The 16,795-nt window shown below is 28.6% G+C and overlaps 1 protein-coding gene across 3 annotated transcripts in view; it reads right to left on the bottom strand.

The window, feature by feature from the left end:
- Positions 1–15,954, bottom strand: part of LOC129957318 (serine-rich adhesin for platelets-like) — a 28,730-nt gene extending 12,776 nt beyond the window's left edge. Inside the window, exons 1-11 of one of the 3 annotated variants that reach the window (XM_056069587.1) lie at positions 15,475–15,954; positions 15,165–15,182; positions 14,814–14,828; positions 12,477–12,497; positions 12,146–12,169; positions 10,124–10,144; positions 9,389–9,406; positions 8,036–8,053; positions 3,373–3,390; positions 257–352; positions 5–112 (exon numbers count right to left, since the gene is read on the bottom strand). In XM_056069587.1, the coding sequence (XP_055925562.1) occupies positions 5–112; positions 257–352; positions 3,373–3,390; positions 8,036–8,053; positions 9,389–9,406; positions 10,124–10,144; positions 12,146–12,169; positions 12,477–12,497; positions 14,814–14,828; positions 15,165–15,182; positions 15,475–15,496 (379 nt within the window). In that variant the 5' untranslated portion in view covers positions 15,497–15,954. Of the gene's footprint in view, positions 1–4; positions 113–256; positions 353–3,372; positions 3,391–8,035; positions 8,054–9,388; positions 9,407–10,123; positions 10,145–12,145; positions 12,170–12,476; positions 12,498–14,813; positions 14,829–15,164; positions 15,183–15,474 lie in introns of those variants that run through there. The other 2 variants (XM_056069588.1, XM_056069589.1) reach the window with 2 other exon arrangements.
- Positions 15,955–16,795: the final 841 nt, after the last annotated feature.

Genomic DNA, 16,795 nt, shown 5'->3' with positions numbered 1-16,795 from the left:
CTACCTGATAAACTAGAATCGCTACTTCTGGAGGAAGAAAATTGGGCTGATGAACTTTCTGATGATTCTGACGGAGAAAAGGAGGGATTTTCTGAAGATTCTGATGGAGAAGCTGATAAGTGATAGAACCAAGCATTTACATAAATGTATTAATCACCAGTTTTATTGTATGATATTATATATTGAATTGTTGTATTCAAAGTTATTTGATATTTCTGTTGAAAATCAGAATATGTAGTTATGCAAATTTTCCTACCTGATAAACTAGAATCGCTACTTCTGGAGGAAGAAAATTGGGCTGATGAACTTTCTGTTGATTCTGGTGGAGAAAAGGAGGAATTTTCAGATGCTTCTGGATTTTTCAGATGGAAGTGCGGGTAAAAGATAGAAACAAGCATTTATGTCAGTATATTAATCGCCAGTTTTTAAGTAGTTTGTTGCTTATAATTAAACGTTAATATGATGGAAAATATATCTGATTCCTATGTCTTATAGTTTATGGCAGTCCATTAGATTAGCAAAATAGATTTTGATGCTATTTATTAAAATTTAAAATATTCAAAAGTAATTTAATATTTTTATAATATTCGAACAATTAAAAGCAAAAGTCTGTCACAATTTTTTGAAATATTTATATACAATATTTCGCGTCTATATTGAAATATATCATTAGAAAAATAACCAATCATCAAAATGAACGAATTTCTGGTTAATATCTACATAAAATCAATGCCATTTGAATATTCAGTCTTTTTTAGTCATGGATTTGAATTTTAGAATTTATAATTAATGCGTGAAGCTGCCAATCAAGCAAATGCATTTCCAGATTTCTGACGAATTATTCACTAAAGATTACAATTTTTTTAAAATAAAATTGCGAATGTTATGTTATGAAATATGTTACAAATTTTTTTTATAAATATCCTAACTCAGCGATTTTTTAAAAACATTAGTCGCAATATTAAATTTGAAGAAATAAAGAAAATAAAAGGATTTTGTTAGTAAAACAATCCCAGGCGAAAGAAGTTTGAATCCCAATACTGTGATTATCTTGTCAAAATTGTAAAAAGAGTGAAATTGCGTTATCACTATGATTTTTTTATGTAAGTTAAACTTTCTCATTAAAGAAGCAAAAGCAAACCTAAAGAACAATATTTGAATCCTGAGAAATGTTTCTGTTTTTCAAACATTTCTCAATGACCCTTATTTTAAACTACATTAAGCCTGCTAAGCTAACTAATGTTTTAAGCATACGTGAATAGGCAAATACCTGCTTGGGTAAACTTAGCCCGAAAGGAAATATAAAGATTACTCACGATTAAAATCAGATGCTCGGTCAGCTTCCCGAACATGTTTCTTATTAGCACCGAAACAAAATTTATTCTTCACCAAGTTATGAAACACTTTTAAAGCACTTTTATAGTAGCGTTTGTAGAATTTTAACAGCGTGTGTAAAAATTCTACATTATTTTTCAATCTTATTTATATGTACAAACTAAATATTATTTTAATTCTTTCGAAACTCATTTGGAGCGTGAATCTGTGAAATTATTATAAGGATTTCGAGCCGAAATCTTTTTAGTAATTTTAGGATTTAGGATTTGATTTATTGCAATTCCGTGCAATGGACACAAGCAATTTTTTTTACGGGATTCATAGTGCATCAAATTCCAGGCCTCTGCATTTTATGTCTCAACCATCAACATTAATAATCTTTTTTGTGATTGCTATTTGGGAGTGAAAAGTCTTGCAACGGCTGATTTCTATTGAAATTATTTAACTAAAAAGCAGGGGTGATTATTTCAAAATTGTTTTCCCCTAACATATCAGTGGACTTGTCAGAGATTTTTCTTAGAAATAGTGAGCATATAACGAAATCTAAGTAAAACCCTTTGGCTAATTGCAAAATATGAAGTTCAATATGCATTAATTATAAAGAAAAATAATTTGATCAGTATTTTCATAAAATTAAACTATTGAAATCCTACAAAGTATTTGTTAAGAAATAAAATTTTCATTTCTTCAGAAATTTCTTATACAGGGTCGTAATTTATTATACAATAATTAAACTTCGTCCTACAGCGCAAACAGCGTCCTACAGCGCAAACGGGTGAACGGATTTCAACGAAATTTGGTATATTGACTATACACGAGACACGCTCAAGCAATTTCGAAAAAAAAAAAATAGTTCCAAAATGTCCATTAGAGGAACGTTTCCAGAAAAAATAACATTAAATTTAACACAATAAAATGACCAAAATCGAATACAGAAACAGTATTAACATTTATTGACTAGTTTCTGATCACCTTGCCATTGAACCACATTATGTAAAGTTGAAGAAACAATAAAAGTACTCTGTTCGAGAGGAGAAAAAAATAATAGTTCAGTTTTCAGAAACAAGAACCGATTGGGACGAAATTGCACAAGAGGAGCAGTTGTTAATCGGGTCCAGGATGATCGGGATGGATAGTGTGTTCAGCAGTAGATCGTAATTGATCAGTTGTGATGCTTCGCACAATAAAACGTTATGGAGTTTCCAGTTTTTCCAGTTTTATTTTTATTTTTATTTTATTACTCATAATACTTGTCATAATTATTGTTCTGGATTGTCAATATTATTTCTGTATTCCATTTTGGGCGTTTACTGTGTTAAATTTAATGTTTTTTCTGGAAAAGTGCCCTCTGATGGACATTTTGGAACTAATTTTTTTTTTCGATATTGCTTGAGTGCATCTCATGTATAGTTAATATACCAAATTTCGTTGAAATCCGTTCACCCTTTTGGGTTGTAGGACGCTTTTGATAGGGGAAGTTTAAATATAACCACCCAGCTTTTTATTTTGTAAGTGATATCATATGAGCCGACTAGTAATATTCTTAGCTTGCCTCAAGGACAAAGACTATCTTCCGCATTTCTTCGTTTGCAAAGCAGATTAATATACCTATTTAGCTGTTTTCTTTGTGTTAAAATGGTGAAATTGTGTTTGTGTAAGATATGCTCCCACTTTATTGTGGAGATACATTAAAATTTGTGATTGATTTTTAATTATGAAAATTTTTAAAACTCCTCTCTTTGTGTGTTTTAAATTTGGTATTTTTCAATAATTGCATGATTTATTGTGTTTTGGTTCTCACAACTCTATTACAAATTTCATATGTAATGGAGTTTTGAAATTTATTACACCTAAGAGTTTAAAATTGCTGAAACAGTTCTCAAATCACGTATGCGCGCCTTAACATCTCTCTGTACGAACTCTATGAGATGAAATTGACTATGGTCATCTTCTCTGCGTCTACATGATTTTTTACTTTTGTGCACTATTTCTCAAATTCAATTCCAAATATTTATGACTAAAACAGATTCAACTTACCTGGTTTATGCATTTCATCTATAAGAAAAAATAACACTTTATGACAGTACTTATATTTAAAATATGTTTCATTTCTAAAATATAATATCTGATAAAAATATTAATTTCTCCGTTATAAGAGTTCGTAAGAACTATGTGACTGCTTCAGTGTGAATGCATCGAAAGAAAATTAATTATTTAGGTTTTTATAGAATTAATTTTGTATTACTTTATGATTACCTTGAGATTACAAAATACTTTTGGAGTTTTCCTTGAAACTAAGGTTTGCAATTTTCAGTTTTTTTGTAGATAAAAATAAGTGCTTTGCAAGAAAGAAGAATATAGTAGATATTATTGAAGCTTAGCTGCCGTCTTCATGCCATCTAAAAATGAAAGATCCATAAAATTGGATCCTTTTGTGAGTGATTTAAACAAAACATTAAGCTACACACTTATTAGTTTCGATATCCGTTTATTAATTAACTCATTAGTTTCGATATCCGTTTATTAATTAATTATTTGTGAGTTACTTTATTGGTATTAAAAATAAGTAAATTTAAGCACTATCATTTTCAGCTCAGAATCAATACACAACGAATTAGATTAAAATGTTTTGAAAATAATAATTGCAATTTAATATATTATAATTAAAAGATTTCACAACGTAAGAGTCCATTTTTGACTATACTCAGAAGATAACTGTTAGTTACACTCAGAAAACTATGTGCAGGCTATTTCTAAAATAATTAATACTTTAGACCATAAAATTTCATTACTATATTCATTTCATTATTATGTTCATTGTCAAGCCTTTCCCTCAAATAAATTAAATTTTACATCAAGTTCCAGGAAATTCCTTCATTACTCCTTATCGAACTCATTGTGTTTGTGTCATTGAATTGTGATTTATTGTGTATTGCAATATAGCCTTTTATATTTATTTTTCCCTTTTTGTTATTATTTTTTAATAAGTATTTCTTCATATACTCATCACAAAGAAGTAAAGGTTACGATTTCGGGAGAATGTTGTAGCGAAAAAAGAAGGTAAGTTGTCGGTAGTTCATTTAAGTGAAGAGCATTAACATCAGCTCCTTGTCATATGACAGTGAATGATAATCACGAGGTCGATCCTACCAGAAAGTTTCACTCATAATTTAAAAGGAAATTATATAATAGCTTCTAAATTTTCATTACAGCGTTTGGATTTCTCGCGTCGCAGTAATATAATAAAACTATAAAATTAAAAATTTTATTTTAACTTATTCTGACAACGAACAAATAATTTAGCATACAGTTCCGTTTAAAGAGGGGTATTTTGTACATGCTATACACATAACAGCATTTCCTACAGATAAAGCAGCAAAAACGGTATAAATGTGCTTTGCTGCGTTATTAGAGAATTCAGCATAGTTGAGAGAAGCTTGCGAATCTCTAATGAAGCGAGATTCCTTCCTGATTAAATTCACAATCTATCATTTGAAGGCTTTCAGGCGTGTCAGGCTTTCTAATTCACTCACGGATTTTCTGCACTCACATTACTTAATGGCTATATAATGCGTCCTGTTATGAGTATGTAGAGTATCCGCCAAGAGCAGTCACTTTTATGGAGATAGATCGCAGAATTTCACCATTAAATGGAATTATGACTGCGTGTGGATAATGAAAACGGCATCAGACTCGACTCTTTTCAGAGCATGAATATTTCGTATTTAAATCGCCACTGAATTAAAATTCCGTCATTCATAATGGGTGAGAATCCATAGAATGAAATAGGCACGACTAAGATATAGCTAAATACAATGAACGACTTTTGCAATAGATTAACATAATTCAGTGAATGAATATGTAGCATGTTTATGAAGTATGACTCAGAATATGTTTCGAAGTTCCAGTTTAGATAAATTTGCCAAAATAAAACCAATCTGTCAACTGTAGGCTCGTCAGATGACGATTTAGCCATTGGGCATAAAACATATAATTTGCATAGGTTTGAAAAGCAATCAATTCATGAATCAACTTTTAATAAAATAAACGACATGAGTTCTTATGATTAAAAAATATTAAAAGGTATTCATTTAATCGTTTAAACATTAGGTCAGAGCATGAAATGTGCATTGATATGCACTGAAGACTAGAAAATGCTAGTAGGGTGTTGATAGTGCATGGACTACGAAATAAAAAAGATTATTGAGGTATTGAATAACTTATATCTAAAATCCTTACAAACATAATCATGACAAGGATTCTCATTCTCAGGAATTCTACAATTATTTTTAATTTGTAAGAATCCATTAAATATACATCTAGGATAAATCCCCAATCTGAATGAAAAACTTCACATCTTTGAATGAATATTCAAAGGCGCTCAACTTTTTGTCATACATAAAAATTTAGGAAAAAGTAATTTAAACTTCCCGAACTTAAAAAATTCCTACTTTCAGGTTGAAGGTTCCAGATCATGTGGATTTCGGAGTAACACTCATTATTTCACAGAACGTATAAAGATTATCTGGGAGATTTCTTTCTTTCTTTTTTGAATAAGGAAGTATAATGAAATAAAAGACAATGCGAGCAATGAGTGTATTATAATACAGTTGTAAAAGCCATTAAAAGCTTTTTAAAATTTAAATCCTCAATTTTCTCAACAAAAGTAAGAATTGTTACAAACGGTTTTCTGATAAAGGCGAGCCACTTGATGATGGTGTTTATATAGTTTGTTATTCGAAATCAAGTTTAAGCATAATTTTGAAGATTTAATGATTGCATAATTTAGTGTATTATTTACATGAAAATATAGTATTTATTTTATGCCAATTATCAGATATTTACCAAACATTATGATTCATGACAGTTTTAATGATTCGAACTTGAGAGACAATTTCAGAAATGAAATAGTAAATTTCAAAATTATATTACGAATATTTCAAGTATTAGTAAAATTTCTTTCATATAACAATATTTTAAACGAATGCTTATCTGGTAATGATGGATTAACTACAAAAAATGGAATCAAAGTGTATGTACTGGATTTGCATAAAAATAATTTAAAATTTTCATTTAGCCTGAGTCATTTACGTATAACATTTATAATCTTTATAATATTAAGTTTTACTTTTAGAATTCATAAACATTTCAGCATATTATTTTCATATCAATATCTAAAAATCTACAGAATCGATTTTGGCTAATGGCACAGATTTTGACTGACATTTAACTTTGTTAATACATTTATTTCCAATAGCACATTTTCACCTTTTGCATAATTAACTTTAAAGGAAAACGCCTTAAAAATGTTCTCACCTTCTGCTAAATGCAGATGTATTTTATATAATTTAGACTAATGAATTTAGATCAATGAATGTTTAGTTTCTGAATTTCCGTATACAGACATTTTTATAACCATTTGGGCCTTAAAATTTATCTCCTTTCGGAATTTTTTTCCCGACAAATGAATCAGTTAAAGAATAAGTTGAACGCTTCATGTTATCGTTGGGTTGTGAAATATCACTCATCAACGGAGTCTCAACTAGTATCCGAGTGGTAGAATGGAATAATTTAACAATGTTTCGAAAGGAAATTTTCCCAAATAGACGAAAATATTTAGAAATCACTGTGCCTTGGAATTTAATCTCAGCTCCTTGAAAGACAAGCACTCTACTTCAGACATGGCTATCGCATTTACCGAAAAGCAGTTATACTGCTGACTGAAATAATTAGATGACGGTCCGGAGAACCTGATGCGCCCCTTACAGTCAGTCACCAATGGGATCGTTTAGCCAGTTATAGCAGAAACATAATATCTACTTCAGAACTTGAAAAATCAATACCAGCAGTTACTGTGTGGATGCAAAATATTACTTGATAAACCAACGTTTCATTCTCTAATACCCACGTATAGAATGTTTATTTAGAACATAGGAGGTTTTCTTCAACTTTTGTTAAGAACCACTGCACTGTGAAATAAAATTCCTGTATCGAATTGCAAACTTGGCGCTTTTCACTAGCATTATCATTGAACTTTTCCTGCCTTTCTTCTGATTAAGGAGTCAGCCAAAACACTGCTGTAGGACATTCCCGAGGACACGGTGAGTCACACTTATCATCATAATGCAGCCTCCATCTCAGAAAATCCAAGAATATGGCAGAGTGCTCATAATTCTGATATGACAGATATTTACTACAATCCATGCGCTCATCTCGCATCTTTGTAAATGTAGCTATTAATGGTGTCATTTTTACTAGCCTGCAATTCTGAGGTTTTCTGTGAAAAGTCATGCTGCATAGAAATTTCAGACCTTGAGTTGCTGCATATTTTTTTTCGTCTCTGAGCATTTTTTCCCGAATATTTGTTTATGATGCATCGCATCGCTTGCTTTTTCTTCTTCTGAAACTAATTTTAACTTGTGTACAGCAAATTCTACTTCTGGGATTTATATTAATTCATCACACAAAAGAAAAATTCGTCTATGTTGTCAAAAGAAATAACCTCTACAATGTATGTATTTATAAGAAAGATATCCAAACTTAACTCAATTTGCAACTAAAATTATTGGATTTCTTAAATAATTAATTATTTTTTTTCTCATCGCAGATCAGTTATTGGCTGAATTGTTAATCTCGATTATGTATTTTTTAGATAGATTATTCAGATACTTTTAATGTTAAGTGAAAAATGTGATTTTACCTTTCATAGGAGCTATGGCTGAAATAAAATGTATGCATTAGTAAATGAATCTAGTCTGAAGGAACTTATTATTTTTCAGCCAATCTTTAATGCCATATTAGGATTCATATTCAATCATAAAAGAAATGAAGGAAATTCAAATTAAATTTCTAGCGGCTAATTATAGCAAAATTTCAACATGATTTTTCATTCAGGTCCCCAAATTCGATAAATGAGGATAAAGCGATACAAAATGAGCAAAGGTACAAATTGTTCAAAAAGTTGAGAGAGCAGAGCATACGTCTTTAAAATGTAAACTGAAGTTATTGTGAAATACGACTCTACAATTAACTACAATGACTTATGACTTTTGTTTTAAAACTTATGTACACATGAATAAAAAATTATTAAAATTATTAAAAAAATTGCGCCGAAATAAATGTTTAAAATTTTAGAGATGTGTAAAGTTTTTATGTAACAGTAAAGAGAAATTTAAAATTTCGATTAATTTTAAAGTAATTAAAAATCTAATTTTAACATTTAAAACATTTAAAGAAATTTATCTTAGAAAACACTTTTTATTCCAGAAGTAAATAAGGACCAAGTTTGATAAATCTTCCAACAACTTTGGCGGCCTAACAGTATTGCTGTATTTAAGTGCCCATTCAAAAAATGTTTCATTTTTCTTTCAATATTTCTTTTCTTTTCTTTTAATATAAAATGAAATTTTTGGAAATCATTGGGCATCAAACTTTCAACTAGCTTTCGTTTCGTTTCAAATGAGAAGCAACAAGCAGATGTCTCTAAAATTTGATTTTTCTTTCAAAAGAGAATTACACAATTCTAAATAACTTCTTTGCGGGCTTAATGACAATGATAATGGAATATTTTTGGAAGATTTCGTCTTGGATAAAAGTGTTGAAATAATATTTAACTTCATTAAAGCGAATAACAGATGTAAGCTAATTTCTCCAATGGTTGTGGAAGATGAAAGTATAATATAGCAAAAAACTAAAAATTAATACTCATGCATTTTTATTAAGAATAACCAGCCTATTTTAGTCGACAAAAAAACATTTAAGTGCTCATTTGAGAATTTATATATATTCAATTTAACGAATTTTTCACTTCCTTTCAATGATAATGTTATTTACTAAGGATAGCCAGCTTAGGTTTTACAAAAATTATATATTTTGGTGCATAATTGCGGTTTTAAAAATTATCAAAATTTATTATATTATCAATTAGTGGAAATGAGTATTGTGAGTTCAATGTTATTTATTTAACCGAACGTACCTCCTAATTATTAAACATAGGTTGATAATTCATAAAAATAATAAATTAGTGTAAGTTAACTACAGATGATTACCATACCTGGCATGACCATACCTCCTAAATGCAGAAAAAAAAATTATTAGTTTCGTGTTGGAAGATAAATTCATTCTTTCTTACGCGAAACTTGGACAAATGCGTACTATGACAACTCGCTTATTACATGAGGAATTCGATCCGTTTCGGACTCTATTCTTAGCTTAGTTATGAAGAGAGAATGGGCGAATACTCTTATTTCTCTCAATTATTTTTATTTCAGAAATTTGCATTTATACCATTTTCTAAAATGGGAAATAAACAAATCTAGAGGGAATTATTTGAACTGGTGAAACTCAAAGGTAAATATTGAATTGGTTTTGAAAGTAAAAGACTTTCAACAAATTCATCTTTATTCTTAAAATAGCTAAAAGGATATGCAAATCATTTCATTCTTCACATTTTACATTTTTAATCCTTTAATATGCATTCTCTACAAAGTTAACACTGAATGATTTTATTGAAAGAAATTTCTTCTCAAAAATAAATAAATGCATCATTTTAAAAGGAAAATACTTTTCCTTGAATAACATTATATATAATTATCATTTTGCTGTGTATTGTTTCTAGAATAACAAGGCAAACAATAGAGATTTTTCTTTAAAAAATAATTCTATATTTAGAAATTCTACTTTAAATATTATTATTTATGAAGGTTAATTAATATATCTAATCATATAAATAATATGTAAAATTATAAAATATTCTGAAATTAATTTTACGGTTTTAACCGTTACTTACCTGGCATAAACATTCTTGCAGCTATATAAAGAAAAAAAGTAAATTGGTCATTATTTGTAATAAAATTTTGCCCAAAAAGAAGAAATTCCTGGTAATGAATCTCAGGAATAGTGTTTCTTTAGCGTTTGACTAAATTTGAGAGTCTGTCTATCAGAATGATAATTTTCTTGTTACTTACTAACTTCCTTTTCGATGAAAATCGAAAATTTAAAAAATAAATATATTAATTTAAAAGAAGAAAGATTAAAATCGAATTTGTTTCTTTGAACAGAACTTCACAATAAAAGACTACAATATTTCATCACTGTATGGTAATGGTAAGAGTCAGTGTGAAATTATTTCTAATTTTTTAAAAACTTATACAAGAATCAGGAAAACTGTAGAACTGGGAAAATTTTCATTTCTCCTTTGTTTCCTCTAAACTGGATGGAGGACAGACCGTCAAAACGACATTCTACAACTAGATATGCACAAATAATGATATAACTGCATCTGATATACTTAAAACTTAAATAAAAGTAATTGGGAATTTTAAATATTTTTTTTGTTTCGCAGCAGAAAAACATACACCAAATTAACCAAATAGAATGACCATTACAGTTTTTCTCAGCTAAATTAACAAATAGTCATTTCGTTGAATGGAGAAATAATTTCATTCTAAACCAAAGCACCCTATAATGTTTTTGCTTGATTGCATCAGCTGTGGCATTTGATATAACTGATTTTAGTGCATCTCAATTTAAAGAGAAAAAATTGTGGTCCGTCTGTCCTTAAAATGTTTGATTTTTCTTTTGGCGCATCACTTGTTTGCGAGTCTGTTTATCTTTCTCCTCCCTCTTATGATATCCTTTAAGTGATCCTTTATGATATTGGTTTTATTTCCTCATTCTTTTTTCCAGCTTTTACAGCTTCTCACTGTTACATTTGTGGTATTTACAGAAAGTACGTCAGCCTGATAATTTTTATCACCCCACAAATCACACATTTATTCATTTGAGAATGTGCACTACTGAGAGAAATCCTATTACAAAGCAGCAACTACAGCTGCTTTGTTTTGGCGTCTTTGCAGATTTTATTTCTACTACTGCTCTAAAATTATACTGCTATTTCTGATTGGGAGATTCTTCCAGTTTTAGAGCCAATAAGAAAAATTAGAAAAACAAAATTTCTCTGATTTTGAGTAAAAAATTTTGATTTTCCATTTATAGATTAGCGTGAGATCCCTAAATGACACTTGCGGGAATCAAGAGTCATTCAACATGCTCTAGAGTGTCGACAGTGGGACGCAGAAACACCAAATTTTGCCCATAGATATTTTTTGGGTAATTTAAGTATACTAAAAAAGATTTTTAAAAATTCATTTAGATTCTTAATTTATTAAGAAATGGTATAAATTTTAAATATCTTCTTTAATTGCTTCCGAGCAAAATCCCGCACAAAATCATTTTTACGCAACATTCTTAGTATTTGTTTTTGAAAGACATCAAATAGAAATTTTTGAGAGTTCTTTTTTATATTGTAACTAAATTTTAAAATATATTGTTACTTATTAATAATTTCTTCATTCATTTACTTTTCAAATATTTATTTGCCTATTTAATTGTGAAATCAACTTTCCACATTTAATTCAAAATTTAGTAAATATGCATTTGAAAAATTGAGATCTTTGATAATTTCTTTCTTATTTCGATTCAACATTTCATGAACTTATCTCCCATTTTCTGTTATTTTAATATAATTTGATGAATTTACTAGGTAGAAAAGACGACAAAATAGTATAATAAAAACATAGACTATAAACTAAATAATGATTTTTGACATTATAATATTGTCACGATACGATGCATTGAACGAAAATTTCTTATTTAATATTTTAGTCAATATTTATGTCATAGTTAATAGTTATGTTTATTGTCAATAGTTATGTTTAGTCAATATTTAATAATTTAGTCAATATTTACATACATGCCAAATTAGCATAAAAGTAATACAATTCATTAAGTAAAAGCAAAATATAAATACCTGTTGGCGGTTTAATTGGTGGGGCTAAAGAAGAACAAACAAAACATATTAAAGAGATAAATAAGAAGAAACTAAATATCATATTTTTTTGTAAAATTATCAAGAAATTTAATATCAAGATATTACACTCTCTATTTCTGATGGGAAATATTGTTATGTAAAATGAAAGAATACACAAAGTTGTCAACATTCAATCGTTTTATTTCATTGAAAGAATAAGTAGAAATGAAAGGAAACCAAGCGAGGTATTCAATACTATACAAAAGTATAAAAAAAATGTAGGCATATTGTTTTTCAAAAGAATCGTACGAGAATTGAATAAAGATGTTACCTGTTTTTGCAATAGCAGCAGCTGTAAAAAATGAAATACATTTATAAAGTATACAGGATTTTTTTTCTTTCATCAAATGTTTCTTTTATCAGTGTATTATTTCTATAATAATTAATTAATTGTATTTGTTAGAGTCATAAAATTTGTCATATTTGTTGCAAAAGCTTTAATCAAATGCAAATCTGAAAATGAATTTCCTCTTAATTCTGTGTCAATTGCAATTTGGAATCTATAGTGTGAAATATTTTTTTCAAGAGACTTGCTCTCTCTCCAAATACAGCAATTTGCAGCGTTTCATTTGTAGACCTACGAAACAAAAATTGAACATTTATCAAGCGAAATTTCGCTTTTTGTCGCTATCTCGAAAGGCGGCCAGATTACAGCTATTTCGCAAATTTGACAATAAGAATTGATCTTAAATTTAATAAATGAAGGCGATTAAAGGAGATTTATACGTCCTCGTGACAAGGAAATGGCATTAATATTGAATACGTTACTTTATCATTCTTGCAGCATTACAAATTCGAATACATTCATGATTTTTTAAAATAATCCACCACAGTTTTTACCATTCGCAAGTAATCTGCCATTTGATATAAAGGATAGAGACAGATTCAAAGGCATTTGCGGAAAAAAATTCAGTGGAAATGTTTTTTATCTCGATTCTCTCTTGTACAGCACAATAGGGAGATTTTTTTAATGAATTTTGTTGACCATTCTAACAATTAGATATAGATTTTGATCCGTAAGTATTGCTAAAAAGTCTGCTTACAAAGTTTAATTTTTTTAAGTCATAGGGCTTTCGATTTCAATATAAAACGAAGCATTTTTTTTAACTAAAAAAAGTCTGAAACACGGAGATGCATCCAAATCTCAAGGCGATCCATTTTCAATATAAGGTCTGCAGTTTTCTTGCTGAACACCCTTTCGGGTCGATTGGGTTAAAGTCGATTTGTAACTGTGCGGTAAGCCTCAATATATCTTATGGAATCTCTATGCTTGTGTCTCTCAATAGCCACAAATGTTTCACTACCCTTGCATAGCAGTTGGCTCATCCATCGGATAGATAATAAAAATGATCAAATCGGAGTTTAGAATAAATACAGGCAATTTAAACAAAGAAAATGGGACCTAATTGCTCCTCTTTGCTTAAATACTCTCTATCAACTCATTGTTACTATATCAGCCCATAGACAAATGTAAAACTCCCACTGATATAGCATCTAATTAAAAAAAATATTCTAAACAAAATTTTTTTAAAATTCGAAAAGTGAAAATATTATTTTAAATATAAACTCTTATGATATGTTTTGTTTCATTCAAATTTTCATTTCGTTTTATAGCAAGCATGCGGAAAATTAATTTTGATTTCAGAAAAAATCATACTGCAAATAATCATCAATTATGAAATCAGAGTTGAGTTTGTTTATATCAGAATTGGGAAAAAAATATTTTTTTGGCTTTTGAATAAAAGAATTATAATAAATAAATAAATTATCAAATTATATTATTATAAAATAAAACTTAAAAATATTATTTGAAATAAACTCTTCTGGATAAATTGGAACCTTCTTTTAATCAAATAAAAGCTTTTAGTGCATTTTGGACATTTTACAAGGTTTAATTTTCGTCAAAAAATAAAAATTAAGCATCTCAATCTGAATGAGACCGCTTAGGAAACATGATATTATTAGTATTAAGAGAATTAACAAATTTCTGTCTTATTAATAAAACTAGAAGCGAAACAGAATCAGCAAATGGTGACTACTTTCTTTTATTTTCACCACAGGAATGTCTCAGAAATTGGAATCTCATGGATTCCCAGTCAGTTAAATGCGGAAAGATTTATTAATAAAAATAGGGTTTAAGTTTACGTACAATAAACAAATCAACAATCTAACTATACATATTGCAGCAATGAAAAAAGTGTTTGGTGGATTATTTGAATTCAAAAATTTTTATGAAGTTTATAATGCTTAAAATAATTTCGGCTACTTGCGTAGCCCTCGAATGTGCTATGCGAGCAAATGTGTTTTCCTCCGACAAATTATATTTAATGATTAAATTCTGTAATTTTTGAAACTTTTTTGGTTGAAATAGCAAATCTATGTGCAAGCACACATTTATTTGTAAATGTCGATATTTGTTTGTCGGCATTACAACAATGCCGTTAAATAACAACAACAAAAATTATGCAGTCTTTTCTAAACTTTTCGCTGTTTCATGGAGTTACGCCTATTTGTTTAAGAACTCTTTTAATATTCCTCTAAATCATATGCTGATTTTTGTAGGATAGTTTTTAAATAAAGTAATGATATTTAAATGGGCAACATTTACCTTTTCTGTTTAGTTCTGAAAATAAACAAAAATGCTCATCAATAGAGATTTTAGAAAAAAATTATTTTGACGTTAGTTTCATGCTGTTATTGGAAATAATGAATAATGGAATATGAAAATAATTTGGTGCATATTATTTTGAAAAAGTATTAATTATGGTAACGTTATAAATAAATTAATATAATTACACATGGATATATTCAGGTAATTAAGTTGATTTTGTATATTATTTTAATGAACTTTTCATCAAACCATAATCATACACTTTAAAGAATAAATTTTACAATTAAAAGCATTTTATTTAAAGTACTGTAAGTTATAAAATATCTCTTGGATTGTTACTGAACTTACCTCCGTCTGAAGGACCAACTAAAGGATTAAACAGAATTAAACACAAATTAATTTGTAAATAATTAAAAACAACTTTAATTAAAAAAAACCAAAGATTTAAAAAAATATTTTTAACATTATATTACACATTATTGTACACATAATGTGGATACATTATTGTACACATAATGTGGATACATTATTGTATCAACATTAATAAAAAAGAGGCGTTTTTTCTGACATTTGAAATAGTAGGTTTATTTATACTATTGTGATTTAACTCACAAAAAATTGTTAATTCCTAATATCTAGAAAACTAAAAAGCTCTTACCAACTAAAAAGCTATCATCCATATCTAAAAAATAGTACACATAAATCAACAAATATTTTATCCAGACTTGCAAAAAATTGATTCATATAAGTATGCAAAACATTTAATATTATAACTGCAATTTTGAAAAAAAATTCATTAGTTAGTTTCCACAGATTGCGTAAATGAAGGATAAGGAAATAACTTTTTATAGAGTCACCTCAAGAATAATGTTTACCAATATGGCTTCCATTTCCGAATGCATTGGCTTGACGGGATAAATAAATCAATATCTTTTGGATAATTTTTGGCAATTTTTGCAAAGGAATACATGAAGTAATTTTGATATTTCTTTTTCTAAAAATTGATTATTGAATTATAAGTATAACTTTTGTACAGCAGTTGCTCTATTTTTGGAGCAAATTATGCACGTTAAGGTTTAGTTTTGATTAAGGGATTCGAAATCTAAAAAATGAAATTGCGGATTTCTAATTGCATAACACAAGCCATATAATCGTTCCATCATAAATTTGAGTGATTATTGAATTACAAGTGTATTTTTGATTGATTATTTAATTATAATTATCCTTTTTGTATAGTGTAAAACAATTGTGTCCATTTTAGGTGTCAAATTATGCAAGCTTATGTATAAATTTGGTTTATGAATCCGAAATCATAGATTGGAATTGTAGGTTCTTAATGACACAGCTACTACCATATAAGCATCGCACACTAAATTTAAATCTTCCTATCATATGGAACCGTTTAAAGTTTTTAATATGAAAGATATATAAACTGTTGTAAAATGCGCCTTTTTCCATTCTCTGAGCAACAGTATTCTATATGCAGTCATCTTCAATAAACTTTCTAATGCATATAATTATGAATTTTATTTCCATTTCTTTTCACTAATTAGGTCATTTTATATCATCTTTCGGCGAAAAATCAAGTTTCTCTGAATGGTTCGAAAAGGATGACCCACTTTTGATTTGAATACTATGACCCATGGTAGACATCCGACTGGGCGGATGCTTGATGTCACGGTACTGAACGAAGCCATTAGTAGAATAATTGCAAAACTGTTATCAGCCCGGCTCTCAAATAAATAAAAAAAAGGAAATAAAGATTTATATTAATACTTTGCATTATGAAAGAAATTAAAATAATATTAATAATTATCAAGAATAATTGGAAACCAGTTTCTCTTCGTCACCACAGACATCTCTAAGCGACCAGCGCCTGCTTGAACCTGAATGTGTACAAGAAGGGATATCGCGCAGTCACAATAAATAAATGAGGGAAAATATTTTTAATAAAATTACTAAAATAAAAAATAATTCAA

Source organism: Argiope bruennichi, chromosome 11 (assembly GCF_947563725.1).
Source record: "Argiope bruennichi chromosome 11, qqArgBrue1.1, whole genome shotgun sequence".
Classification (NCBI taxonomy): domain Eukaryota; kingdom Metazoa; phylum Arthropoda; class Arachnida; order Araneae; family Araneidae; genus Argiope; species Argiope bruennichi.
The sequence above is the reverse complement of the archived record's forward strand: the minus strand, read 5'-3'. Positions and strand labels throughout refer to the sequence as shown.